Source organism: Neoarius graeffei, chromosome 11 (assembly GCF_027579695.1).
Source record: "Neoarius graeffei isolate fNeoGra1 chromosome 11, fNeoGra1.pri, whole genome shotgun sequence".
NCBI lineage: Eukaryota > Metazoa > Chordata > Actinopteri > Siluriformes > Ariidae > Neoarius > Neoarius graeffei.
The window spans coordinates 82426312-82453792 of record NC_083579.1 but is presented as its reverse complement, the minus strand read 5'-3'; the positions used below and the strand labels follow the sequence as shown (position 1 = coordinate 82453792).

General features: G+C 42.5%; 2 protein-coding genes across 2 annotated transcripts in view; both read right to left on the bottom strand.

Moving 5' to 3' along the window:
- Positions 1–16675, bottom strand: part of sanbr (SANT and BTB domain regulator of CSR) — a 66450-nt gene extending 49775 nt beyond the window's left edge. The window contains exons 1-4 of the mRNA XM_060934810.1: positions 16361–16675; positions 7455–7607; positions 1597–1777; positions 19–112 (exon numbers count right to left, since the gene is read on the bottom strand). Of these exons, the coding sequence (XP_060790793.1) occupies positions 19–112; positions 1597–1777; positions 7455–7604 (425 nt within the window). The 5' untranslated portion in view covers positions 7605–7607; positions 16361–16675. The remainder of the gene's footprint in view (positions 1–18; positions 113–1596; positions 1778–7454; positions 7608–16360) is intronic.
- A 4420-nt stretch (positions 16676–21095) lies between these two features.
- pex13 (peroxisomal biogenesis factor 13) lies at positions 21096–26065 on the bottom strand. The gene is made up of 4 exons (XM_060934805.1): positions 25937–26065; positions 24821–25509; positions 24413–24535; positions 21096–22007 (listed from the first exon to the last, which is right to left on the bottom strand). Exons 1-4 carry the CDS (start codon positions 26005–26007, stop codon positions 21667–21669), a joined length of 1224 nt encoding a protein of 407 aa, XP_060790788.1. The 5' UTR covers positions 26008–26065; the 3' UTR covers positions 21096–21666.
- Positions 26066–27481: the final 1416 nt, after the last annotated feature.

The following is a 27481-nucleotide window of genomic DNA, read 5'->3' as shown; positions in this document are numbered from 1 at the left end:
CAATAAATCTAGCTTTACCTCTTTCCTCGGTCTTCCTTCTCTTCATCCTCTGTGCTCACAGTGTTCTCAGTCTCAACACTGGCTCCTCGAATAACAGGGGTCACGCTCAGTCCTGAGAAAGAACAATGCACACGCTAAAGCCTCTGCTCATTAGCTGACATGGTTTGCTGCTAGTGTGTAACTGTACAATCCTGCAAATAATATTAGCACATACTCGGGTTAGTCATCTCGTTAACTGCTAGTAAACTAGCTCACATCTGTCACAGGTAGATTTAAGGATCTGAGTCATGATTTAAATCATCATTCCCAGTGATTTATATATCTATAGATATATACATTTGTGAAAGTATAACAAACAAAATTCTGCTAATCATTGACTTAGCTAGCTGGCTTACTTTATCAAATACACTAAAGTCTCTCTGAAACACTTTAATGATCGTTTCCTCTTAAAAAGTACAGTGCAATGGAAATTTAAAAAAAATCCCATACTTTAAATGTATTAAATGAGCAAGGGCATAATTTTTTGCTGTCAAGTTTTTTTTTCCCCTTTAGTTTTGTACTGGAGCTACACTCACTGGCCACTTTATTAGGGACACCCATCCCCCTGCTGTTTTCTGCAGTTCACTAATCAGCCGATCCCTCGCCAGCAGCACAATGGATCAAATCATGCAGATACAAATGAAGAGCTTCAGTTAATATTCAAACATCAGAACGGGAAACATTGTGATCTCACAGTGTGACTTTCTCTCACTGTGGTATGGGTGTTGGTTTGATCCAGATGGACTGGTTTGAGTATTTCAGAAGCTGCTGATCTCCTGGGGTTTTCACACACAACAGTCTCTAGAGTTTACACAGAATGGTGCAGAAAACAAAAAACACTGAGTGAGTGAGCGACAGTTCTGTGGGTGGAAACAAACGCCTTGTTGATCAGAGAGGGTCAGAGGGGAATGGACAGATTGGTTCGAGCTTTTTTGCCAGGAAGGATATAGCAACTCATATAATCACTCTTTACAACCGTGGTGAGCAGAAAAGCATCTCAGCATGCAACAGCAGAAGAACACATTGGGTTCCACTCCTGCAGCCAAGAACAGGGATCTTACAATCAACAACACGTTCCTATTAAAGTGGCCGGTGAGTGTATTTTCCCAGTGTTGCCAACAATTATGCGAAGCTACAGCTACCAGTTTGGCCGTCACATAAATGAGCAAACTTGGGGCAAACATGGCTGACTGATGACATTTAGAGTAAGGAGGACTTTGTTTAGAATTTATTTTTGGCTGAACTCTTCCTTTAAAAGCCTAAAGGCACTTGCATCAGGTAATCAGCTTATATGAATATGGTTTTTAATATTCGAGCAAATTGTGTGGAAGGTAGAGTTTTTCCTTCAAACGCATCTGATTTAAGTGTTGTGTTGAACTGTGTCTCTGAGCAGGGAATAATTTAAGATATGGTTTCTTTCTGTAGCAGTGTTTCGTATGTACACTCTCCCAAATGTTCTTTTTAATTTTCTTACTTTATATCCAATAGTTTTAGATTTTTTAGGATCAATATCAAATTTGGGTTCAAACAATTTCCTGTACACACACTGCTCCTTACCTGACACTGAGAGTGTGCTCTGATTGGTCCGTGTCTCCCCAGTAAGGTCCAGTAAAGTGGATCGGATGTAAGCGGAGAGCGGTTCAGATGGAGAGCCACTGGCCCCAGTCAGCGCGTTACACTGCTCGTCTACTAGGGGGAAACTCCCTGTGCTCTTCAGCTCGTCAAACCTGCGTGCACACTAAACACACACACACACACAAGAATAACACCAGACCAAAAAGATAAATGTATATGGAGCAGTTTGGTCTCACCCTATCCGGTATCAAGCTACTAATTAAATTAAGATGAAGATTTGAAGACAGCTTTTGTTGTCACATATAGAGTGAAATTCTTTCCGAGGATTATTAAACTTCTTAGGAATAATTAACGCAACCTTCTGATCCACAACCAAAAGCCTTTACCACTGAGCCACCACTGCAAAATTACAGCAGCTATTGAGCCTCAAAATTTTTTTTAGCATCTGTACATAAATCAACTATTTACCAAGAGTTCATCTTCATAAAGTCCTCATTCAAGCTACACACATTTTAAATTAATAAGCTAATTCAATTACCCTTTCTGAGTAACCAACACTGAAAAAAGTTGCTATTTGTCGAATACATCATGGGGAAGTGAGCTCACTGCCCCATTTAGCTTCTGCTGAATTATTATTGCCCTTAGTGGTCACAAAGGAGAATTGCAACAAATGCTAATTCTTTGTTTGCAATCAACGTCACTTCCGGTAGTGACCCGCCTCATTATGTGTTCAGATTTCCAGCTGACGGGCAGGCACTATATTTGTTAGTCACTTTACAGTAGTTTCTTGCATTTTGCCTCAGAATATGGAAGATTGTTGCTCTGTATTTGGATATTCAAACCGATCAAATCGAGATAAAGACAAAAGGTATTATAGGATACCAAAAGAAGTCGTGCACAAGGGTGAAGAATGAAAAATATCTCAAAAAGATGCCATGAAAAATGGCTCGCAAACCTTTCACTGTGTTCAAAAGGAATCGAGAGTCCACATGCTTGTGTTTCAGCTGTCATTTTGTTAAAGGTACGTACATCAACTTTATAGATCTAAAATCAAAACTTCTAATGTTAAAGGAGTTTTCTTATGTTTTGGATGTTGTAAAACAAACCATTGATGAAACAATGAAACTAATTTGGAGGTCGGCCTCGAGTGAAACTCGATTGTTTCCGTATTTTTTCAGGTTGTCCGATGATGTCAGTTCATAAGTCTGAGTTGCATTTGAAATGTCATGAAATAAAATGCAAGTTATTGTTGCAGAAATGCCTCCAGCAGCTCCGACTCGAATCACATCCTACACTTCGGCTTATATTACTCACCCTCGCAAAAATAAGGCGATTACTGTCCTTTAGAAGTCTTAGTCCAACATCATGAACCCAGCCACAAATGAAAAAGTTATAGGCTTCAAGACTTTTGAAAGCTCTCATTTGATTCTTTGTGTAAAACGATGTTTGGACGACCAGATAATTGGAAATGTCCAGAAACTGTATGTTTGGAAAGTTGTTGAAATTGCTTGAAAAGTCCGTGGGTGGTAAAAGAGAGCAACTGGACTTGCTTGAAGATTCTTGAAGACATTTCACCTCTTATCCGAAAGGCTTCTTCAGTTCTGTCTGACTAGTAGGGAGTATCAGGTATTCATCCTCTCATGGATGAAAAGCTCATCTGAGGCTACATTTACACTAGACCGTATCTGTCTCGTTTTCTTCGCGGATGCACTGTCCGTTTACATTAAACCGCCTGGAAATGCCTGGAAACGGGAATCCGCCAGCGTCCACGTATTCAATCCAGATCGTGTCAGCTCCGGTGCTGTGTAAACATTCAAAATACACGGATACGCTGTGCTGAGCTCTAGCTGGCGTCTCATTGGACAACGTCACTGTGACATCCACCTTCCTGATTCGCTGGCGTTGGTCATGTGACGCGACTGCTGAAAAACGACGCGGACTTCCGCCTTGTATCACCTTTCATTAAAGATTATAAAAGTATGAAAATACTGCAAATACTGATGCAGATATTGCCCATTGTGTAGTTATGATTGTCTTTAGGCTTGCCATCCTTCCACTTGCAAGTGGTAAGTGATCTGCGCTGGGATCACACACACAGCGGCTCAGTCCCGAATCACAGCTTGTGCACTTCACTCGCGCGCTGTGTGAGCTGCGCAGGGCCGGAGTGCGCACCCTCCAGAGGGCACTCGCTGTTCAGGGCAGAGTGATTTGGAGCGCAGGATGCCTGCGGAGCTGAGCGTATCCGTGTATTGGTATTGCTGTGTGCACGCGAATCGTGTATTGGTGTTGCTGTGTGCACACTAATCGTTTTAAAAACGTTAATCTGATGATCCGCTGATACGGTCTAATGTAAACATGGGCTCAATTGTCTGGGAAGTGTGCCAAGGACTGCATTGTAGGTGGCTGATAAATGATGTCTTAGACCCCCACCTCTGTTCAGTGATGGCCGTTCCAGGTTGACAAAAATGGCTTCTTTAACGCCTCGCTCATACCAACGATGCTCTCTGGCTAAAATGCGTACGTTGCAATCCTGAAATGAGTGTCCTTTGTTGTTAAGATGAAGGTAGACAGCCAAGTCCTGGCCTGAGGAACTGGCTCTCCTGTGTTGAGCTATACGCCTGTGAAGCGGTTGTTTTGTTTTCCCAATATATGAGTCCGTGCATTCCTCACTGCACTGAATTGCATACACTACGTTGTCCTGTTTGTGTCTGGGTATTCTGTCCTTAGGGTGGACCAGCTTCTGCTTCAGGGTGTTACTGGGTCTGAAATGTACCGGAATGTTGTGTTTATAGAAGATCCTCCTGAGTTTCTCAGATAGACCAGAAATGTAGGGAATGACAATGTTCTTGCGTTTGTTCCTGTTATCCTCTTTGTCCATTATGTTCCTTTTTCTGCTCTTGAAGAAAGACCAGTTGGGATACCCGCAGTCCTGAAGTGCTTTCTTGATGTGATTCTGCTCCTTCTCTTTTCCCTCTACCATTGTAGGGATGTTCTGAGCCTGTGTTGCAAGGTCCTAATGACCCCCAATTTGTGTTCCAGTGGGTGGTGAGAGTTGAAGAGTAGGTACTGGTCCGTGTGTGTGGGTTTCTGGTAGACCTCGATGCTAAGGCTTCTGTCTTGTCTAATGTGTACATCACAATCCAAGAAGGCTAGATTATTCCCATTGACATCCTCCTGGGTGAAATTGATGTTGATATCCACTGCATTGATGTGCTTAGAGAAGGCTTCCACTTCATGGGTTTTGATTTTAACCCAGGTGTCATCCACATATCTGAACCAGTGGCTGGGAGCAACTCCTGAAAAAGTGGTCAAAGCTTTATATTCCACTTCCTCCATGTAAAGATTGGCCACAATAGGGGACACCGGTGATCCCATGGCGCATCCATGCTTCTGTCTGTAAAAACTTTCATTAAACTGGAAATAAGTGGTAGTCAGGCAGAGATCAAGCAGGGTGCAAATCTGGTCCGTGGTGAGGTTCGTTCTATCCAGTAAGGTGCTGTCTTGAAGGAGTCGTTTTCTAACAGATTCGACTGCTTCTGTGGTGGGAATGCAGGTGAAAAGAGAAGTGACATCGTAAGAAACCATGGTTTCATCTAAGTCTAGTTTGAGGTCTGCAACTTTAGCAGCAAAATCTTGGGAGTTTTTGATGTGATGTAGCGTATTCCCAACAAGAGGAGCAAGGATGGTGGCTAGGTGTTTGGCAATGCTATAGGTGACAGAGTTTATACTGCTGATGATGGGTCTGAGTGGAGCTCCTTCCTTGTGAATCTTGGGGAGTCCGTATATGAGAGGAATGGCTTCCTCAGGGTACAATCTGTAGTACAGAGATCAGTTGATGGCTTGGTCCTTTTCTAGTTGTTGCAGGCAGCTAACAACTTTCTTTTTGTAACAACTGGTGGGGTCCCGCCTTAAGGTTTCATAGGTGGTTGTGTCGCTGAGGAGACTGGTCATCTTTGAGTGGTAGTCCGCTGTGTTTAGCACCACTGTGCATCTCCCTTTGTCAGCAGGAAGGATGGTGATGCTCCGGTCTCTTTGAAGCAATGTAAGAGCCCTCCTTTCTTGGCTGGTGAGGTTGGAGGGGGGTGCTTTTGCACTGGACAGAGCAGCTGATATCTTCAGTCTAAGTTGTTCTGCCTCTGTGTTGGTGAAATGTACTTGTCTCACTCTCTTGTTGAGGAGCTGCTTCTGGGCTTTTTGGGGGATTATTTCAGCTCTGTGTCCTTTGACCGTTGAATGCTGGCATAGGCTAGTGGGGTGTCGGCATCTCAGGTTGAAACGCAGGTGGTTTCTGTAGTCTGCCAGTTTTCTGGAAGTCCTCTCATACTCCCGCACCAGTCGAAGGGTTCTCATCCCAAAGTGCGTGGAAACGTGTGTGAAGATTCTCAGTCATCCAGGTCATAGTAACTGCGGGTGGTAAAAGAGAGCAACTGGACTTGCTTGAAGATTCTTGAAGACGTTTCACCTCTCATCCGAAAGGCTTCTTCAGGTCATAGTAACTGCGGGTGGTAAAAGAGAGCAACTGGACTTGCTTGAAGATTCTTGAAGACGTTTCACCTCTCATCCGAAAGGCTTCTTCAGTTCCTTTCGGATGAGAGGTGAAACATCTTCAAGAATCTTCAAGCAAGTCCAGTTGCTCTCTTTTACCACCCACAGTTACTATGACCTGGATGACTGAGAATCTTCACAGACTTGAAAAGTCCGTCTTTTTTAAGCTGTAGGGGTCCAATCCACTGCATAAATTAATTTTTTTCTTGATATCTTGATTTTGTTTTTGGTTCTAGTTTGTTAACATGGTCAGATGTAGAATGTTTTCCACAAGATGACGACAGACGGGTATTTGACTAGGACGCCAGCTTTGATTGTTGCCCGTCACTTGGAAAACAGACATGAACCAGGAGGGGAAAAAGGTCACGTGATTGTAAACAAAGACTAGAGCTCCGTTGGGGTTGGACTCACGCTGCCCCATGCTCGACTGTAGGCTGCTAAACTATATGCTGTATGTTGTTGGCTCTCAACTGGCCATTATGGGGTATTACAGGGTAGTATGGAGAGTAGTCTATAGTATATAGTCACAGACTCTAGAGTTAAATTGATCTGAGGCTCAGTGGTTATTCATGCCGTCCTGCCCCAACCACAATCTATGTTCACGAGGCGCTGCTGGTAACATGAAAAGTGCTGGGCTGCACTTTTGGACACATGTCTATGCCCTCTTAGAAGTCTAGACATCTTATAAGACTTCAATATCTATGAATGTCCCTGTAAGGAAATGGTTTAAAAGTCTGTTATGTGAGACATATTAGTGATGACACCAGCCATTTCTAATGTCACTTTATGAGAAAATCACATTTACCACTCCATGTTAATTATTATTTTTTTATTGTTTCTTCTCGTCAGCTCCAACATCCTCAAAAGATTTTATAATGTAATTAGATCATGTTAATACGACATCTACATGAATTAACCATATTCACTCTATTTAATTCAATCTAGTAATTAAAAACTTGTTTAAATTTAATTCATTGTAGGCAATTAAATCATATTTTGATGAGAAACATTTTGATGAATATTTTTGATGTAAACTATGTAATCTGATCCAAAATATGAGCTATAATGCAAAGGAAGATGTTTATTATTATTAATATCTCATCTCATCTCATTATCTCTAGCCGCTTTATCCTGTTCTGCAGGGTCGCAGGCAAACTAGGGTTAAAATAGTGTAAAAAGAGAGCAAGGTTTATAAACGTTTGATTATCATACGGCGAGTTCATACGTTTCCGGCTCCGTTACACTGCTTTCTATTCTGACTTGAGGTCAGTAACCAACTTTTACTTCTTAATTACCTCTTTGGGAGTGAAACCAGGAACTAGGCGGGCTACGTTCTCCCAGTCGATTGGCTGTGTGGTTCCCCATAGTGAACTCAGAACCATGTCCAACACCAGGAGACTGTTATCATACGGGAAATTATTGTTCACATTATAGAGGCGATTCATGATCTGAAAAACAACAGAGTGAAAGTGTTGGTCCAAGAAAAAAAATAAACATGCAATATGAATAATATTACAATTTACTCAAGCACAACACCAACAACACACCTTTATACTTTGCACATCATCTGCCTGTCTTAGTATCTACATTTATACTTTTCATGTTCTCTGCCTACCTCAGATTGTCTGCATTTATCTTTACTCTTCTGTTTTTATCATCTTTATTAATTCACTGTCACTTTATTACCTGGAAAAATTATTCCACATAACATTGTATGCACCTACCTTACTTTCTGACTTAGAGATAAGTGTGTCTTGTTTGCATTTGGTGTCTGGATGTCATGTGTAATGTCTAATGTGTAATTACCTCCACTAATATTGTTGGAGGAGGTTATATTTTCAGCTCTGTTTGTTTGCTTTTTCCCAATGTACTTCAAAAAGTATTGAACAGATTTAGATGAAATTTGGAGGAAAGGTGAGCCATGGGCCAAGGAACAATTGATTAGATTTTGATGCAAATCCGGATAGGTATGTGGATCCAGGATCCAGACATTTTAGTGGATCCAGGATTTTTTATTTGTTCCCAACGTAACTCAAAACGTAGTGAACAGATTTGGATGAAATTTGGTGTCCAGCTTTAGTATGATTCTCAGTTCAAGTGATTTGAGTTTGGTGTTGATAATACAGTATTTGGCTTGGCGGAGGTATGCACTCTACTGAGTGCCCTTTTAGTTTAAAGATGTTTTTTTCCCCTCTTTCTTTAAGGCCTGCAGTATCAAGTCTTCTGTTTTGTTCCGTCTGCATTTTCTTTTTTTTTTTAAACTTTAATTTTTATTTGGATTTTTTCATTCAAATACAATAATACACAAAAAACAAACAACAAAGAAAAAAAACCCTTTCATTAACAGCTTATAGGTCCTTCCATTTGGTCACAATGCAACAATTCTGTCTTGTTCAGTTGTCATGACTATAATTTCTAGTGGTATCATCCTTACCCCTTCTGTAATAATTCCATTTCTCCCATTTCCTTTCAAACTGTTCCTCCCTCATTCTCAAGGTATGTGTGAACCTCTCCATATCATAAATCTCCTCCACAATGCTCAGCCACTGATCTCTAGTTGGGGGGTCTACCTTATACCAGGCCCTTGTAATTGCCTTCCTGCTAGCCACCAATAATACTTTCACCAGGTATTTATCTTCTCCTAGTACCTCCTCTTGTGGGATGTTCCCCAGATATAATACCAAACAAGTCTTTGGTATCTCATATTCCAGTATCTCCCTCAGCACACTCCAGACTCCCTCCCAGTATCCCTCCATCTTTTGACATTTCCAAAACACGTGTATGGTCTGCCTCCGCTTGACCACACAACCTCCAATATGATTTCTGATCTGGTGTGTATCTCCCCTTAATCTTTGGTGTTATGAAAAACCTTATAATGTTCTTCCACCCAAATTCTCACCATACCCTAGAGCTAGTGGCTGAGTGTTGAACCTTGCACACTTTATACCAGTCATCTTCTGTTATTTCTATTCCAAGCTCTTTTTCCCATTTTTCTTTAATATAGACAGTTGAATTACCCCCCTCTAAATTGAGCGTAGGTGTGAATGTGAGTGTGAATGGTTGTCTGTGTCTATGTGTCAGCCCTGTGATGACCTGGCGACTTGTCCAGGGTGAACCCTGCCTTTCGCCCGTAGTCAGCTGGGATAGGATCCAGCTTGCCTGCGACCCTGTAGAAGGATAAAGCGGCTAGAGATGAGATGAGATGAGATGAGATGAGATGAGATGAGATGAGATGAGATGAGATGAGATGAGATGAGATGAGAATTACCCCCACTGGCACCTATAGCTTGGTATAGAGCTGAGATTACTCTACATTTTCTCCCTTCGTATGCATTTATCATTATTAAAATAATCATATTCTGTTCTTTGGGTTCTTCTAACTTTATTTCCTTTAAATAATAATCCCTCACCTGAAAATATCGAAAAAGTTTGTTTGCCTCCAAATAAAATTTCTCCCTTAAAGCCTGAAAACTCTGCACATCCCCCCTCTCAACTAGTGTACATATTGCTGTAATACCCCTATGTGCCCATCTCTCAAAGCCCCAATCACTAATTCCTGGTTTGAATCTCTTGTCATGGGTTATCCACCTCAGAATCTTTGTGTCAGTCTGTAGTCCATACTTTCTCACTACCAAGTACCAAATCCCCAATGTGAATTTAGTAATTGGGTCCAACAATCCCTCTTCCCTCTTAAACAATTCCCTATCAGTTATTAATATTTGTACTGGGCTAGCCTCTACCTTCATTTCTATATCCTTCCATCTAGCTACATATTCTCTATTACACCAACAAGTTACCGCCCTAAGCTGTGCAGCATAGAAGTAGTCCTGCAGATTCGGTACTGCCATGCCCCCTTTGTCCTTGGGGAGCTGCATGGTGCTATATCGAATCCTTGGCCTCCTACCCCCCCAAATGAACCTGGATATCCATCTATCCCACTCCATAAACTGTTTCTGTGGTATCATTACTGGCAGAGTTTGAAACAGGTACAGTAGCCTCGGTAATACAGTCATCTTAATTATTTCTATCCTTGAACTAAGATCCAATTGTAGTATTGACCATCTTCCTATATCCCGTCTGAGTTCCTGGTTAATCTGAATGTAATTTGCAGCATATAACCTCCCCACTCCCTTTGTGATGTTCACTCCCAGGTATCTAATTGTTTCTGAAGTCTACTTAATTTTGTATTTTTCTTCTAACTCTGGTGTAGGGGCATAGTTTATAGCCAGGATTTGTTTTTGTAACATTAAGTTTGTATCCTGAGTAATATCCATATTCCTCCAGTAGGTTCATCAGTGCAGGGAAGGACTCACTGGGTCGCTCCAAGTAGGCTACCACATCATCTGCAAACAACCCTATCTTATGTTCTCTACCATTCACCTCCACCCCTTTGATGCCCTGGTTCTGCCTAATCGCCTGTGCCAATGGCTCTATAAATATTGCAGAGAGAGTTGGAGAGAGACTACACCCCTGTCTAGCAGACCTTCCCAGACAAAAGGGGTCCGTGAGACTACCATTCACCTTAATCCTAGCAGTCGGTTCTTGATATAACGCCTTAATACACTGGACAGATTCCTCATTGAAACCAAATCTTTCTAACACCTTATATAAGTAAGTCCAATTGACACTGTCAAAAGCTTTCTCTGCGTCTACACTAACTAAAATTGCACTATTCTTCGTTTGTTGAGTCTCTTCTACAATGTGTATCATCCTCCTAATATTGTCCTGTGTCTGTCTTCCTGTAATAAAGCCGGTCTGGTCTTCGTCTATAATGTCAGTCATGAATGTCTCAAATCTTTTGGAGATTATTGAGGTGTACATCTTGTAATCCACATTTAGTACTGATATTGGTCTATAGCTGCTACAATGCTCTTTATTCTTGCCCTCTTTGGGTATGGTTGTGATAATGGCCTCCCTCCATGAAGGAGGGATTTTCCCTTCTTTAATTGTGCGTCTAAATGAGGCCAGCAGTAGCGGGGTCAACTCTTCTCTAAAGGTTTTATAGAATTCTGAGGGGAATCCGTCACTGCCAGGAGATTTATTGTTCTTCATCTTAGAAATTGCTCTTTCCATTTCCTCCTCTGTGATATCTGCAGTCAATAATGTATTCTGCTCTTCCCCTATTGATGGTAGATCCAACCTGTCCAGGAAGTTTCTCATATCGTGTTCGTCTGCCATTGCTGGTTGTGTGTATAAGTTTTGATAATATTTCCTGAATACTCTCTCTATTTCGTCTGGTTCAGTAAGCAAGTCATTAGTTTGGGGGTCTCTAATTTTGTATATGGCGTTCAATGCTTGTTGTTTTCTTATACGTCTAGCCAGTAATCTGTGTGCTTTGGGACCGGCCTCATAATAGGTTTGTTTGACAAATCTAGCCTTCTTTTCCACTTCTGACAGTAATATATTATCAATTTTATTCTTTGTTTCTTTCACTTGTCTAAGTACCTCTGGGTCGCTTGTGGCATTATGTTTTCTCTCCAAATCCTTTAAGTGACCAATTTGTGTCTGGTAGTTCACTAGTCTGGATTTCTTGCGAAGCGTTGTCTGTGCCATCAAATTCCCCCTAATGACGGCGCATCCCAAAGAATGATTGGATCTACTTCCCCATTATCGTTTTCCGCTATATACCTATTTATATCCATTTTCATCCTTTCCACCAGGTCTTTGTCATTCAGTACCCCCACATTCATCCTCCACACTGTAGTCCTCCTTCTCTTGTTTAAGTTTATTGTCAGGTAGACTGCGCTATGGTCTGATAAATATGCTACCCCTATCCTACAGTCCTCTACCCTATGCACATCTCCCTTTGTCATGAAGAAATAATACATTTGGTGTGGGTCTGAATAGTGTGTGTAGTCTCTCTCCAAGGGATGTAGGTCTCTCCAAACATCTACGATTCCCAAATCAACCAGCTGCGTACTCGTATATCTACTAAGCCATGTCCTATTCTTCTTTGTACTAGTTGTATCTAAATTGTAATTCATCACCATATTGAAGTCCCCTCCACATATTAAGATCCCCTCCAATTCTACATTAACGATGTTAAATAATGATTCAAAGAAGGTTTTCTTGCTATCTGGAGGTGCATATACATTGATCAGTGTCACTCTCTGTCCCTCTAATTTACCCTTTACCATTATGTACCTTCCCTCCCTATCACACATTTCTTTTTCAGGTTCAAATTTGGTTGAATTTGTTATTAATATGGCTACCCCTCTCCTATTACTTTGTTTGTGGTAAGTGCTATAAAATGTGTTGTTATACCCAAATCTCTTTAGTTTCTCATGTTCCTCTGTAGATAAATGTGTCTCCTGCAGAAACACCACCTGCATTTTTTCTTTTCTGAATTTGGCCATAAACTTTGCCCTCTTAATTGGACTACTCAGCCCATTCACATTCAGTGATACCACTTTAACACCTTCATGCTGCATTATACATCAGTTCCCCAATGCACTTTCATTACCCATAAGCTAAACATGGACACAAAAAGAAAATTAACAGCTGTTCTAAAGAACAGTAAACAAAAAAGTGATCTCCCCCGTCTGCATTTTCATCTGTGGTTTTGTCTTTTAATGCTTTTCATTGTTTGTTTTATTTCTTTACTGTATTCCTATTTTAATTCATTGCAGTTTGCAATGACTAGATGTTATTGGACAGCACTTTGGCTGTGCTCCACACTTCCTGGTTTCCGAGTTGTTTGTGACGAGTCTTTTTTCCACGAGTGTTGGCGTTAATCACTAATCTTTTTTAATTTTTTTTCTACAAATAATTTTCCAGTATCCTCTTCAATTTTTATTGTACCTTCGCTTTCCTTTCTGTACTTTCCACTTTCACTTTCCTTTTCCCGTTTTTTTTTCTTTTTTCAGAAGAACGCCAAGACCGGAAGCTTCCTTTTTTCTCCTCCTGCGTAAAGACCACAAGCGGAGGCCATCCACATCGGATCTGCTTTAATATCAACAGATCTTCGATCAAGGTACATGAATCTTTTCATCATGGCACACCTTCAGCCTGTTCAGTGTGCTGAGTGCAGGATGTTTCGTCATTCTTCCTCCATCGCTAGGGACAGCTTTATTTGTGATAAGTGCAGATTAGTTAGAGAAGATTGCAGTTTTAGAAGCATGTATCCAGGCTTTAGAGAAGGCCAGTGAGAATGAGAACAGTGTAGTTTCTGTAGGGGAAAGTCTGGATGCCCTAGGTGGAGTTAGTAATCCCCCAACTCCGGCATTAGAGCCCTTACAGTGGGGCGAATGGGTGACGACTCGGTGGCATAAGCGTAGAGCCAAAGCTACCGCTGAGGCTCGCCCACGGGAGCGCCACTCCTCTCCGCGTCACGTGTCGAACAGGTTTGCTCTCCTTAGTGATGCACCCGCTGAGAAACCTGAAAGAGCTCTGGTTATAGGGGACTCTATCATACGGCACGTGAAATTAGCTCAGCCTTTAGGGGCACCAACAGCTTTAGTCAGGTGTATACTGGGAGCCAGGGTGCCGGACATAGCAGGTAATCTTAGGTTCCTAGGCAAGCACAGTTTCTCAAAGATAGTTATCCATGCAGGAGCTAATGATATATGCCTTCGTCAGTCTGAGGTTACTAAGAGTAACTTTGTAGAGGTGTTTAAATTAGCAGAGGCGATGTCCGATGCTGTAGTATGCTCTGGCCCCATCCCAATGCAGCATGGCGATGTAGCTTACAGCAGATTATGGTCGCTGAACTGCTGGTTGTCCAGGTGGTGCTCTGAAAACAGTGTGGGCTTTATAGATAATTGGGCTAATTTTGAGGGCACTGCTGGCCTGTTAGGGTGGGACGGTATCCATCCCACTCGGGAAGGTGCTGCTCTCATTTCCTGCAGCATAGGTCATAGTCTCAGAACAGGCCTAGTTAATTTCTGACAATCCAGAGCCAAGGCCAGGGAGCAGACGACTTGTATAGTGAAGGCTACATCAGGGGGCGGAGCCTTTTCTTACAAAGCCCCACAGTTATGGAACAGCCTTCCAAGTAGTGTTTGGGAATCAGACACAGTCTCAGCGTTTAAGTCTCGGCTGAAAACATATCTGTTTAGTCAAGCCTTGTGTTAATGGTGTTTATGAGGTAAAGGTGTAGATCTGGAGGATCCTCAGACAGAGTGTTTTGGTAAACTGGGATGTATGGATGCTGTCAGTCCCCACTCGCTTGCTCACTCGAGTTTGTTGATGGTGTAGTGGCTGCTGCTTTATGTCCCGGGGCCCCTCATGCCTGTGTTACCTTCTGGCTCTCCCCTTTTAGTTATGCTGTCAGAGTTAGTTTTGCCGGAGTCCCTGCTTGTACTCAGTGCAATATGTATACTGTTCCTACTTATTCAGGTGACATTGGGCATACCTAACAACCTGTGTTCCCCCCCCCCCCCCCCCCCCCCAAATCTGTCCCTCTGAGTTACAGGTCAATCCTGAGATCGAGATGTTGAACCTCTTCTGCTCCTCGGACCTGCCTGATCCATCCTGGTGCCCTGTGTCTGGTTGGAGTCTCATTGCATCGCTCCTGTGGAGGACGGCCCCATGTGGACAGTTGAAAGTCACACCTGGAGGACGCTCTGGACTCTTACAGTAATGCTTTTATGGCTGAGGACTACAGTTGACTTGCTAACTTTAGGACTGCAGTTGTCATGAACAGTTTTGCACTCAAGTTTCCATCAATGAAGAGTTTATAACATCAACGAAACTGACTTCATGTTAAAACTGTTAATGTTATAGTCATGCTGTCTGTTGTTGCCCAAATGAGGATGGGTTCCCTTTTGAGTCTGGTTCCTCTCGAGGTTTCTTCCTCATGTCGTCTGAGGGAGTTTTTCCTGCCACCGTTGCCACAGGCTTCATCATTGGGGATAGATTAGGGACAAAATTAGCTCATGTCTTGGGTCATTCAGATTCTGTAAAGCTGCTTTGGGACAATGTGTATTGTTAAAAGCACTATACAAATAAACTTGACTTGACTTGACTGATGCTTGTTGTCGTTAATATGCTATGTTAAATAAAGCTAACTTTACTTTTTTACATTTGTAAATACATAATGGCAACAAGGCAAGTAAGTACTGTAAGGATCTGTTTGGTACATAACAAAATAGTACATGGCAATGTGAGGTAAGAAACAGGACATTTTGAGGTCAAGAAATCAGAAATTATGAGGCAAGAAAACATCAAGAACGGACAAAAAACAACTGTGCACTCAGATGGAATATAGCTTACAGACTTAAAGGAACGTGTTTTTACGATTATTTCTGCAACTGTTAATTAAAAGGAATCAACTCCCAAGTATGTCAAGAAAAGGGACCAGGTGTGTAGATAAGTTTTAATAGTACTGTATAAGGTTTGATCTGGGCTAAGAAGGAACAGGGGATAAACCTTATACTAACATCACCATTTTTTTCTGTTTCTGTCAGTAGTTTTTCTAATGTTGAGTGTTCTGTTAAAAGGTTAATCCAGTTCTACCTTTTCAGCTACTGTTAGTGATGTTAGTGCGAATGTCTGGATTTGTCATGGTACTCGAAATGACGATAGCTCACAGAGTATCGTGATGGAGGGGCAATGTGGGAAGCTGATGCTGAGGATCTCAGACAGCCTGCTCAATACCTCCAACCAGAAGGACAGATACATGGACCAGAGATAAAATAATGAAAATGATCATCTGTGGAATGCAGTCAGTGTTTACATTTGCAATTACATTTGTGTTTTTTGTTTTCTGCACCATTCTGTGTAAACTCTAGAGACTGTTGTGTGTGAAAACCCCAGGAGATCAGCAGCTTCTGAAATACTCAAACCAGTCCATCTGGATCAAACCAACACCCAGACCACAGTGAGAGAAAGAAAGTCACACTGTGAGATCACAATGTTTCCCGTTCTGATGTTTGAAGTGAACATTAATGAACTGAAGCTCTTGATTTGTATCTGTGGGATTGTGTATATTGTGCTGCTGTTGAGGGATCAGCTGATCGGTGAGTGTATAGTCGATCTGTATCTCTGTAATGTTATTTGAGTTCTTTAATGACGACTTAAGTGTTTTGTGTGACAGGTGAATTATGGTCGAATTTAGACAAAAGATAAAGAAATGACATAAAAGTGTGCCTCTAGTAGCTGATATACTACAGTACTGTACAGTCTCTATCCTGCTGAGCACCAAATATGATGCACTGACCCAGTGGCCAGGACCTGATGAGGATAAACTGGTTGCTGTTACCGTTGATTGCGGGTCTTCTCCCCACAGTGATGCTCTTGTCTCCTTCCAGCCGGTACTGAGACGCTTTAAGACAGAAACAGCTGCATCCAGCTGTGCGTCTCGGAGGGGAAACGGGCTTTAACAGCTCGTGAAGACCGGAAACTGCATTAACGCGCTCGCGCTGTTCCACAGGATTAATGGCGTCTTTCATCCGGGGATTTGATGCGCAGCCGCAGAACAAAATATAAAGATACAAATATAAATCTGTGTGTCTGTATCTATTTGAAGAGTTAAATATGTTAACGCTGTAAGGCGGTGATGCTTCCTCCGGTCTGAGCGCGCTTCCGGTGCCGCAGTGCAGCAGGTGCGCCAGGGCGTCCTCGTCGCCATGGTGACCAGCAGCGTACTTCCGGGTTGTCATGTCGACTAAACGATTTATGGTTCGCGGTCCAGTTTTTTCGATGACGTTTGCGTCCCGCTGATAATGTCACTGGGACATCAGTCTGAGCAGAACAAATCCCGGATCCGGAAACATCTGCTGAAAATCTGGGCAATTTGAGAGATAATAATTATTTTTCAATGTTCCTTACAGCAGCGGAAGAAAAAGAAATTGTTGATATTGTTGGGAAATGTACGAACAATAAAAATATACCGACTGTGATGACATTGACATCTCATCTCATTATCTGTAGCCGCTTTATCCTTCTACAGGGTCGCAGGCGAGCTGGATCCTATCCCAGCTGACTACGGGCGAAAGGCGGGGTTCACCCTGGACAAGTCGCCAGGTCATCACAGGGCTGACACATAGACACAGACAACCATTCACACTCACATTCACACCTACGCTCAATTTAGAGTCACCAGTTAACCTAACCTGCATGTCTTTGGACTGTGGGGGAAACCGGAGCACCCGGAGGAAACCCACGCGGACACGGGGAGAACATGCAAACTCCACACAGAAAGGCCCTCGCCGGCCACGGGGCTCGAACCCAGGACCTTCTTGCTGTGAGGTGACAGCGCTAACCACTACACCACCGTGCTGCCCTGACATTGACATGATATTGAAAAATGTTATTGATGGAATAAGGTCAGACAATGTAAGTGACCCTGTAGTTAACAATATAACTGTATCAGATCAGCAATTAGAATGTTTTACTCCCCTTCAAGAAACTGAATTACTTTCATTAATCTCTGCATCAAAAGCCTCAACTTGTGTACTAGATCCCTTACCTACACATCTATTCAAACAGATGATACCTGAAGTAATTGAGCCGCTTCTAAAAATAATAAATTCTTCTCTTATGATTGGCTATGTACCCAAATCCTTTAAACTAGCAGTTATCAAACCCCTGATTAAAAAACCTGACCTTGATCCCTGTCAGCTGTCCAATTATCGGCCAATATCAAACCTCCCCTTTATCTCCAAGATCCTTGAAAAAGCTGTGGCACAGCAGTTATGCTCATATTTACATAGGAATAACATCCATGAAATGTATCAGTCAGGATTTAGACCTCATCATAGCACAGAGACAGCTCTGGTTAAAGTAGTAAACGACCTACTGTTGGCGTCTGATCAGGGCTGTGTCTCGCTGCTTAGTGCAGCATTTGATACCATTGATCATTCCATTCTTCTGGATAGACTAGAAAATGTTGTGGGAGTTAAGGGAACGGCCCTCTCCTGGCTCAGCTCTTATTTAACTGATCACTATCAGTATGTTGATGTAAATGGTGACTTTTCTAGACGTGGTAAAGTTTGGTGTTCCACAAGGTTCTGTCTTGGGTCCACTGCTTTTTTCTTTATACATGTTCCCTCTGGGTGATATTATTCGTAAACATTGTATTAGTTTCCACTGTTATGCTGATGACACACAGTTGTATGTTTCTGCAAAACCTGATGAGAGACACCAGCTTAATAGAATTGAGGAATGTGTGAAGGACGTTAGACACTGGATGCTTATTAACTTCCTTCTGCTGAACTCTGACAAGACTGAAGTACTTGTACTCGGACCACATGCAGCTAGAAGTAAGTTTTCTGATTCCACAGTAACTCTGGATGGCCTTTCTGTTTCTTCACGTGCAGTAGTAAAAGACCTCGGAGTGATTATTGACCCCAGTCTTTCATTCAAAACTCACATTGATAACATTACCCGGATAGCTTTCTTTCATCTCAGAAATATTGCTAAGATAAGAAATTTAATGTCACTACATGACGCGGAAAAACTAGTTCATGCTTTCGTTCCCTCCAGGTTGGATTATTGTAATGCCTTACTGTCTGGATGTTCCAATAAGTGCATAAACAAGCTCCAGTTAGTTCAAAATGCAGCAGCAAGAGTCCTTACTAGAACTAGAAAATATGACCCCATCACGCCTGTCTTATCCACACTGCATTGGCTCCCAATCACATTTCGTATTGATTATAAAATACTACTATTGACCTTTAAAGCACTGAATGGTCTCGCACCACAGTACCTGAGTGAACTTCTGCTCCTCTATGACCCGCCACACCTACTTAGATCAAAAGGTGCAGGCTATCTGCTGGTACCTCGTATAGTGAAGGCTACATCAGGGGGCGGAGCCTTCCACAAAAAATACACAAGTTAATCAAAATAATTTTAAATTTGAACCGGTTCACCATTTTGACAGCGCGTGTCTAGTCAGTGGGAAAACACTGGAAGTACGTCATCAGAGTGAAATATGTCACTCAGACCCGTGATGTATTTCGTATGAAAAATGTGAGGTTTTCAACCCGACAAGATAAACGTCATATCTTCAAGCCCAGCGTGTGATCTTCTTATTATATCGACACATCCACAAACAAAAAGTCCCCAAATTTATCAAAATAATTCATTGATTTCATCACGAGTGACAGATAGAGATTTATGTCCCGGTTTTGGTTCTGCATGTCCCGGCTGGAGCTCGGATGAAAAATAGGTACCAGTGGCGTATCACCTCAGTGGCTGTGCACTCTTAAAATAAAGTCTGGGTTTTGAGTAGAAAAATCTGATATATTTAACAATTATTTGCAGAAGGTGAAGTGAACATCAGTGAATAATAAGTGAGATGAAGTCGAGGTTATTATTCACTGAGCCTGAGGTGGATAATTGTTTTACAATAAATACACGGGTGATTTTTGAAAACAATTTATTTCAATCTTCAAAATCTTCATGGAAATGCAATAAAGGTGCGGTGCAGACTCGAGTCACTGATCTACGCCGAGTCACATAAAATACTTTGTTCTGAAATTGATTAAAAATAAATCACACTTCCACCTTCCTTTTGAATAGTTTTAGACCACTTCGGAGCAACTTTAGTGCTTTTAGGAACAGCGTTTTCTTTCATTATCTGTAATTCTGCCTCACTTACAGTGACGAAGCGATTGGACGCCGTTTTGCCGAGTCGCTCCATCACCACCTGCGTATTTATAATAATATACATTACATATGTTTTGTCCAGGGGAACTTTCACCAACTACTAACCAGACTAAATCTGTAGCAGCTGCAGTATTGATTAGTGCTGATTAGAAATATTTTCTGCTTTTACAGGAATATAAATTATCCTGAACACAGTTTAATCACAGAATTAATATATATACACACACACACACATCCAAGCAAACATCATGTTCAACCCCAGAGCCACAAGATCAATTTGCTTCTTAAGTTGTATACTGTTTATTTTAATGTAAATACATCATTCGCAGCTCTCGTCAGAACCCTGTACCGGAATTAAATCACAACACAACAGATTCTTGTCTGAAAATATTTATAATGAAAATACTATTTCTATTTACACAATTGCATGTGTGCTAATAATTATTCTTCAATGACAGTACACACACACACACACACACACACACACACACAGAACAACAGACAAAACCTTACAGACTGCTGAAGGATTCATGTTGGTGTATTAGTGCGAAACATGCCGCTGTGCACCGTTCCGGCACAGCACCGAACCATTCAGCTGAACAGTTTCCCAAAACGTGTTCTCAATAATTTAATCAATCATTCTAACAACAGTGTGTCAATTAATCCTGTTAATTAAAATCAAGAAAGACAGGAAATTCATCAATTCAAGCCTCATAACAAATCTCAGCGTATAGAAGGGTGCAATAAATTCATTCCCTCTGTTATGCACATCATCTCTTTATCAAAACCGCTTTTTCCTTTCATCAATACCAACACGGAAGAAGGGCTCTGAGCGCAAGAGCTTTGACCTGTTTAACCATCTGGAGAAAAACATATATAAAGGGAACTGACAGCACACTTTCTACAGACAAAACAGATAAAAGTGTATTTTAGAAAAATAAACGTCAATCATGACTACGCCTGCTTATCCAACACACAGCTGTTTAAAGCTATAGTCAGGATTTAGCAACAGATTCTGCTTTTAGGCTGAATATCAATATTAAAGGTGCAGTAAATCATTTTCAAAGTCTTTCAAGTTCTATGGTAATTATAAAAGTAGCATAATTCCACAGATATACTATAAAACAAATTTATTACACCCGAATTCAATGGCGCGGTATCTCTCTCTCTCTTTTTTTTTAAAAAGACAAGATTTTTCTGGCCCAGAAATGAGCTACACCCCCAGGCAGAGCAAAGCTTTTCAGATTTGCTGCTTTTCCTTCACAGTTCCTTAAAACAAAAACAGTCTGATTGGGGTCATTTAGGACAAACGAGAAGGTCTTCACTGCAAACGCAATCCACCTCATACAGCAGAGGGCTCTAAAATTACACACGGCTCCTTTAAATAAACTCCAAGACTTTTATTCAATAGTTTGTTTTAATTCCTGATCAGCTTCTTGTTTTATTTCATTCATTTACACTCCATGAAAAATACAGTACAATAACGTACAAGTGAGCAATTTAGCATCAAATCATCCTGATCATAGCTGTAATCCTGATCTAATCACCCAGCAGAGCAGTCGCAGTTCACCCCAGTGTCCTCCAACAAATTTTATTCTGCTTCCATCCAAATGTTTAGCACATTTTTAAGCGAATTTATGAAAAATTCAACTAAAGGAGCGAAAAAGAGTCATCAAAAGAGCTCGGAATTGAAACAGTCATGGAGACTTTAACGCGCACTTGTCAACATCTACTTTAAAAAAAAAAAAAATCAGTTTCCATTATTATGTCTTTTCTTTATACAAATAACAACCGTCTCCTTATCAGCCAAGCAAAAACATTCTGTTTGCCCAAATTTAAGATGCATAAAAGCAGATGGATGGAGATTACACTTGGGAAGATTCAGATCAACCCTGGAGAACTGTCAGTTACACACCACACACACACACACACACACACACACACACACACACTCACTCACAAGTCAAGTTTCTCAGAGTTTCCGAGAGCAGTGTTTGTGCTGCTGTTGCTCATCGTGACAGCTGGGTTTGCGTGAGATGCTGGAGTTTCTCTGTACACACACTCCAGCAGCTCCTCGTGGTCTGGTTGACTGGTTGAGGTTGGCATGGTCATCGTAACCTGACCTGGCGCTGACTGCAGAACCTGCTGCTCCTGTTGGAGCTGTGCCAACCTTTCCAGCTCGGCTTGCCTCCTGCCCCTCCTTCTGCCCAGGATCTTGATGTAGTTGGCAGGGACGAGGCCTGTGGTCTGGCCGTCCACGCTGGCCAGCAGCCACCCACGCACCCTCGGCTGTTGCTCTGGACGTGCAGAACATGACAAGAGTCATGGTTACGAACATGCATGCGTTAAATATAATATTTGCACATGGAGCTCCAGTGTCAGTATGATGCAGGATTGCAACATGCCAAGACTGATATTTGCCACACAATCTTTTTCAGATTTATTTTTTTAAATAATCTATAGAAATATTTTGAGTACAACAAAGACTTTCCTGATGTTGCATCAATCATAATCTCTTTACACCACAGTGCTGAATTCTTGGTTCTGACTGGCCAAAAGGTTGATTAGTTTTCTATACCTGCAGCCTGGACAATAATTCCAGCTTCAAGACAAATCACAAGTTTATATTAACGAGTTCGTTCTACGTAATACCTCAGCGTTTCTATAGTAACAGCCCAAACACAGGGCAGACACTCCATGTAGATAGATTTAAAACCTGTGATTGCTGACACGGGGAACTTTCCTGTACGGAGATGATTATTTAGCATTTATGGAAGGAGTCTCCAGTGTCAGTGCTCTGTAACAGTCAGAGGTAAAGCTGGAACTAAGTTTTCCCACACTGGAAAGTCTTCAGGAAAGATTCTATTGTCTGGCAGGGACATTAACGTTTTAGTCGTCATGACATAAGTGACAACAGGGACTGATTTGCTCCATGGAAGTTTCACAGCATAATGCACAATTATAAATGGATAAAAAGTTTTAACTTGTCTTTTTTTTTAAATAAAAAACATTGTTAAATTGCTGTGATCACATCACAGTAGCTCTTTTTACAGATAATATTCAGCAACACTGTTGTAAAGAGGGACCTCAATATTCCAGCTTTAGTGGTTTACACCGAACTGAATACAGTCAGCAAGAAGCCATGCCAGCGTGTGTTTACACCGCGAACTGTTGTTCTGCAACCAGAGACACGACATGTTACAGTGGAGTGTCGGCATCAAGGGTGACATATCTACGTATGTGTCGGAAATATAAACACCCCAATCATATCAGCGCTGCTTTCAAAACAAAGGCAGGTGAACTCACGTTAGCTGTGTACATTTATACCACTCTTCAAACACAAGGAAAAAAAAAAAAAAAAAGTTACTGAGCATCGTATGAACATGCAATCACTTCTGCTCAATAAGTGATCCACCTTTAAGGGAAGGAACAGCTTCAATATATAACACGAGTGCATCCTCTGAGCACAAACTGAGCCAGCTGTTCAGGGGAAAAGAGTGTCACAGAAAAGTGCACTAGAAAACGAGACGGGGGGGGTGTAACAAGGAAGAGAGGAGGAGAGACTCATGCGAGGAACATGTTTGTGGATCAGAATTATGTTGGAGGAGACAGTGAACAGAAGTAGGAAGCAATTTGAGGCAGAAAGGCAGGCGGACCCCAGACGTTTAAATTCATGCTGCTCTCGGAAAGCGGAATGTTGGCGTCAAAAGCATCACACCCCTGTCCCGCCGTGCTCACTGTCCCTTTTACACAGATGTCAATTCTGGCTCCATTCCTAAAAATAATTCTGGCTCAGAGACAGAAAAACACAGACCCCTGCTCTGCATTTGGACGTTTTATACAGAACGCGAGGCGGAATAAAGGTGTAAGACTCCTGTCTTGAACAGGCTGTGTAAAGAGCTCATGATCAATTTCCTGTAACAGCATGCTCCCAGACCCATCAGCATTTTTATTAGCCAATCCTGCCATATAGCTTTCCTTTGGGGGCAGCCATAGCCTGAAGGTGAGAGAAGTGGCCTTAGGCCCAAAGGGTCACCAGTTCGATTCCTAGAACCAGCAGGAAAAACGTGAGGGGAGTCGAGTGACTGAACAGCACTTTCCTCTCCCTCTGTATCAGGGCTGAAGTGCCCTTGAACAAGGCGCCGTAGCATAGCTGCCCACTGCTCTGGGCATGTGCGCGCGCGCGCGCTCATTGCTCACTTGTGTGTGTTCACGGCTTCAGATGAGGAACGCAGAGGAGGAATTTCACTGTGCTTGAGTGTACGTGACAAATAAAGGCTTCTTCTTTATAAGTATATAATGGCCACTGGCACTCAGGGACACGATGCATTTCCATTCTGAAACAGGAGCATCGAACGTTTGGTTCTTTTTCCGCTTATTCACCCAAAGTGTTGGAAACAGGATCCTGGGTGTTCATTTCTATTAATAGACATTTCCTCACCTTCATCGTTGATGTATGATGAAGCAGGCAGTCTGACCTTTCTCCAGCTGACTAAACGGAGCTTTGCAAGCATTCTTACATGTATGATGAACACCACGAGGCATGAAATAGCAGCACTACCATTATAGTGGACGAGTGCACAATACTCACACATGGTTATCCTCATCAAAGATTTGAGATTTAAATGAAGCAGAAATACCTGATACTGGACCATTACATGTAACAGAATCAGACTTCCTGTTATGAAAGTGTGTTCTTTACCCTTTGGAGCCAGGTTCAGCATATCTCCAGCTTGCAGAGAGATCTCTTCTTCAGAAGCAGCAGAGAAGTCATACTCAGCTCTGGCTACCACGTGGTCATCTTCACCGCTTGCCCAATTACTGCCTAAACACACACAAAAAACCTCACCCAAAATGTTTTCTGTGCATATATTCTCACACACATACAGAAAACAATTACACAAACAGCAGTCAGTTCAGTGCTGCCACATGTGGCTTAAGATAACCAAGAGAAAATCTAAACAACAACAAAAAAATCACTATAAACGAACACTTATGTGGACAGCCATCTTTGACAAGCAGAATAATTTAATTCCTTTACTCAATTTAGTAGGCAGGGTTCACTATACACATTTCCAGAGAGAGAGGTTACATATCGATGAAGCCCCACCATGCTCCTCTGTGCCCTCCGCAGATCTCAGAAGTTTCCAGATCAGGTACGGTCCACCAAAAACCACTGCGAGAAACAGAAATATGGGCCAAGACTTCACCGCGCCATCTCTGGAATCCCCAGCAGCGGCTTCTCTGCCTCCTGGCACTACGGCGCTTGAAGCACTGTCCTCCCACAGGTCCTCCACCTCAGCGCCCGGCCTCATTCCCAGGATCCTCTGCAGCCGGCGGTACAGGTAGCGCAGCGTCCGCACCAGGGCGAAGGCAGACAGCACTTTGGTGAAGTGGATGCGCAGACGGGAGAAGTGGTTGGCCACGTCGAGCACGGCACGGAAGCTGTTGTAGACGGCTGAGAAGGTGGCGTCCAGCATCATGCTGACGGAGGAGAAGGCGTGCACGATGCTCTCGACGGACTGGAAGGCGCCTCGGCTGCTCTCCTCCGCCTGCTGCACGAAGCGGCTCGGGGGCGCGTCCTCAGGCAGGAAGCGGCTGTACCCCAAACCACCGTAGCTGTACGGGCTGTAACCTCCATAGGGAGAGCTGCTGAAGGGGCTGTAGGAGGACGGGAACGCGCTGTAGGCTGGACGGTAGGTCTGCTGGATCGGACGAGGGGGGATCGGCGGCGCCACACGCGTCGCGACGGAAGGACCCGATGACGTCAGGCCACTTCCTGTCGCAAAATCTGTGGAACTGAATGACAGATTTTAATGTGATTTCATTCAAATCGTGACCTGAAACACTGAATTGACGGAGATTAAACTCTCTCACTGCAAACAGAGGGAAATGAGAACGCAACATGCGAGCTTGCTTTATTTCTGCCTTTTTTTTTCCTCAAAACGAGTGGAAATTAAAGCGCGCTCTCTCTCTCACACACACACCTGCTATGAGTTTGCTAAACGCTGAGTTACTGTGTGACCGGAAGCAGAAACCCGAATCAGCCCAATAAACACGGACCGGGACCAGAAGCGAATGTAAATGATCGTGTTCGGAGCCCTGCGGTCCCGGGAGCAGCCTCGGCCCGTCACCTTTACACACACAGTCGGCTAACCAGAAAGCCCAGCTAAAAGTTCAAGCTTTATATGAACTAATGACAGAATTTAGACCAAATTTTCCTCACCGATAGCTTAGTGGAGCTCCTACAACTCCAGGAATTCGCCTTTCCCACGGTTTCGGCGGCGGCTGGGTCATTCTCCTGCAGCTAACCGCTAACTTCCCACACAGCCCGGCTCCTTCCCCTCCCCCACAGGCGCTGCGCGGGTGAGATCAAAGCAATCGAGTTCATACACATCGATAAGAAGGGTCGGTTCCGGTCGTGATTTTACCCAAAATAGTTCTGTCCGGGATTATATAAAATGTGTGAATGTACTAGAAAGTAAAAATGTACTTATATATCTATATATTTTGTATTTGCAGGCACATTCATAGAAACGTTAATCTTGGACGTTGTAATCGATTGATACTTGGATTGATTAATTATGCCTTTTGAGAGCATGTTCGACTTTGCCCTTTGACTCGGCCTGTGTACATTAATGTCATTTTAGGAGTGTTATCATTTATCATTTCACAAAATAAAATGAATGTTATCACGTAGGCATTCAGTAAGAATCAAAGTTACCTGATTATTGAATTATGTTTACCTCAATACTCTGAAACAAGGTGGAAGAACATTACATTTGTTTACACCAATAGATGGCGCCATTTTGCAAAATTTCTTCTTCCCAGAGCGAGCAAGGGCCATCGGGGCTCTCCTGATGACTTTTTAACTTTCCATCGTTGGTGTGTCTGGGGCATTTAAATTTGGTGGAGCCTGTCCCTCTCCAACAAGCTTGATCAATGGACAATTTAGATTAGCCGGTTAAACCTAACTGCATGTTTTTGAACTGTGGGGGAAACCAGAGCACCTGGAAGAAACCCACAGACACAGGGAGAACATGCAAACGCCACACCACACAGAAAGGCCCCCGCCGGCCGTGAGATTTGAACCCGGAACCTTCTTGCTGTGAGGCGACAGTGCTAACCATTGCAGCACTGTGCCAGACCTTGTAATTTAGTATTGCCAAAAGTTTGTGCACGTCCCAATGACCTTATAATAGCACCTAAATACCCTTTTCTTAGGTTTCTATCTGTCTGTAGTGAAGGAGGTTGAATCGACAAAGTATGATCTCGGAATTTCGACCCTCTGCCGCCTCAGAGATTCGGCCTCACGGATCGATCTGGGAGCAAACAGTCAGTGACACAGACACAGCTGCTCAGAGATGTTTCCCAGTTTATTGTAGGACAAACCGGAGTCTATATTCACATTCAAGAGTGTGTTATAGCTGCGTGATTGAATGATGATGATGATGATTTAATTGACAAAGCTACAGTAAGTGATCATTGTATAACGTAAATGGGTGATGAAGCATTACATCACTGGTTTAGACTACACCACTGTATGAAAGAAGAGAGACATTATGTACCATTACATTACCCGTCAGGATCATAGTCTTATGAACAGAAGAAAGACACATTATCGGTCAACATCACCTTCATTAAGCAGAGAGCAGAATGTGCGAATGAAGATAAATCTCAAGGATTTAACTAACCAAAACAAGTAGCAATCAGAACAGCCTGTACCAGTTTCAAGTATGCCAGACAAATATTTTTATCACCCTAGGACCCA

Excerpts from the sequence above, each read along its gene's own strand:
- pex13 (XM_060934805.1), bottom strand. The coding sequence starts at position 26,007 with ATGACCCAGCCGCCGCCGAAACCGTGGGAAAGGCGAATTCCTGGAGTT. Across the intron at positions 25,510-25,936 it reads GGAGCTCCACTAAGCTATCG|TTCCACAGATTTTGCGACAG; the intron begins GTGAGGAAAATT and ends TCTGTCATTCAG. Across the intron at positions 22,008-24,412 it reads GCTGAACCTGGCTCCAAAGG|AGCAACAGCCGAGGGTGCGT; the intron begins GTAAAGAACACA and ends CTGCACGTCCAG.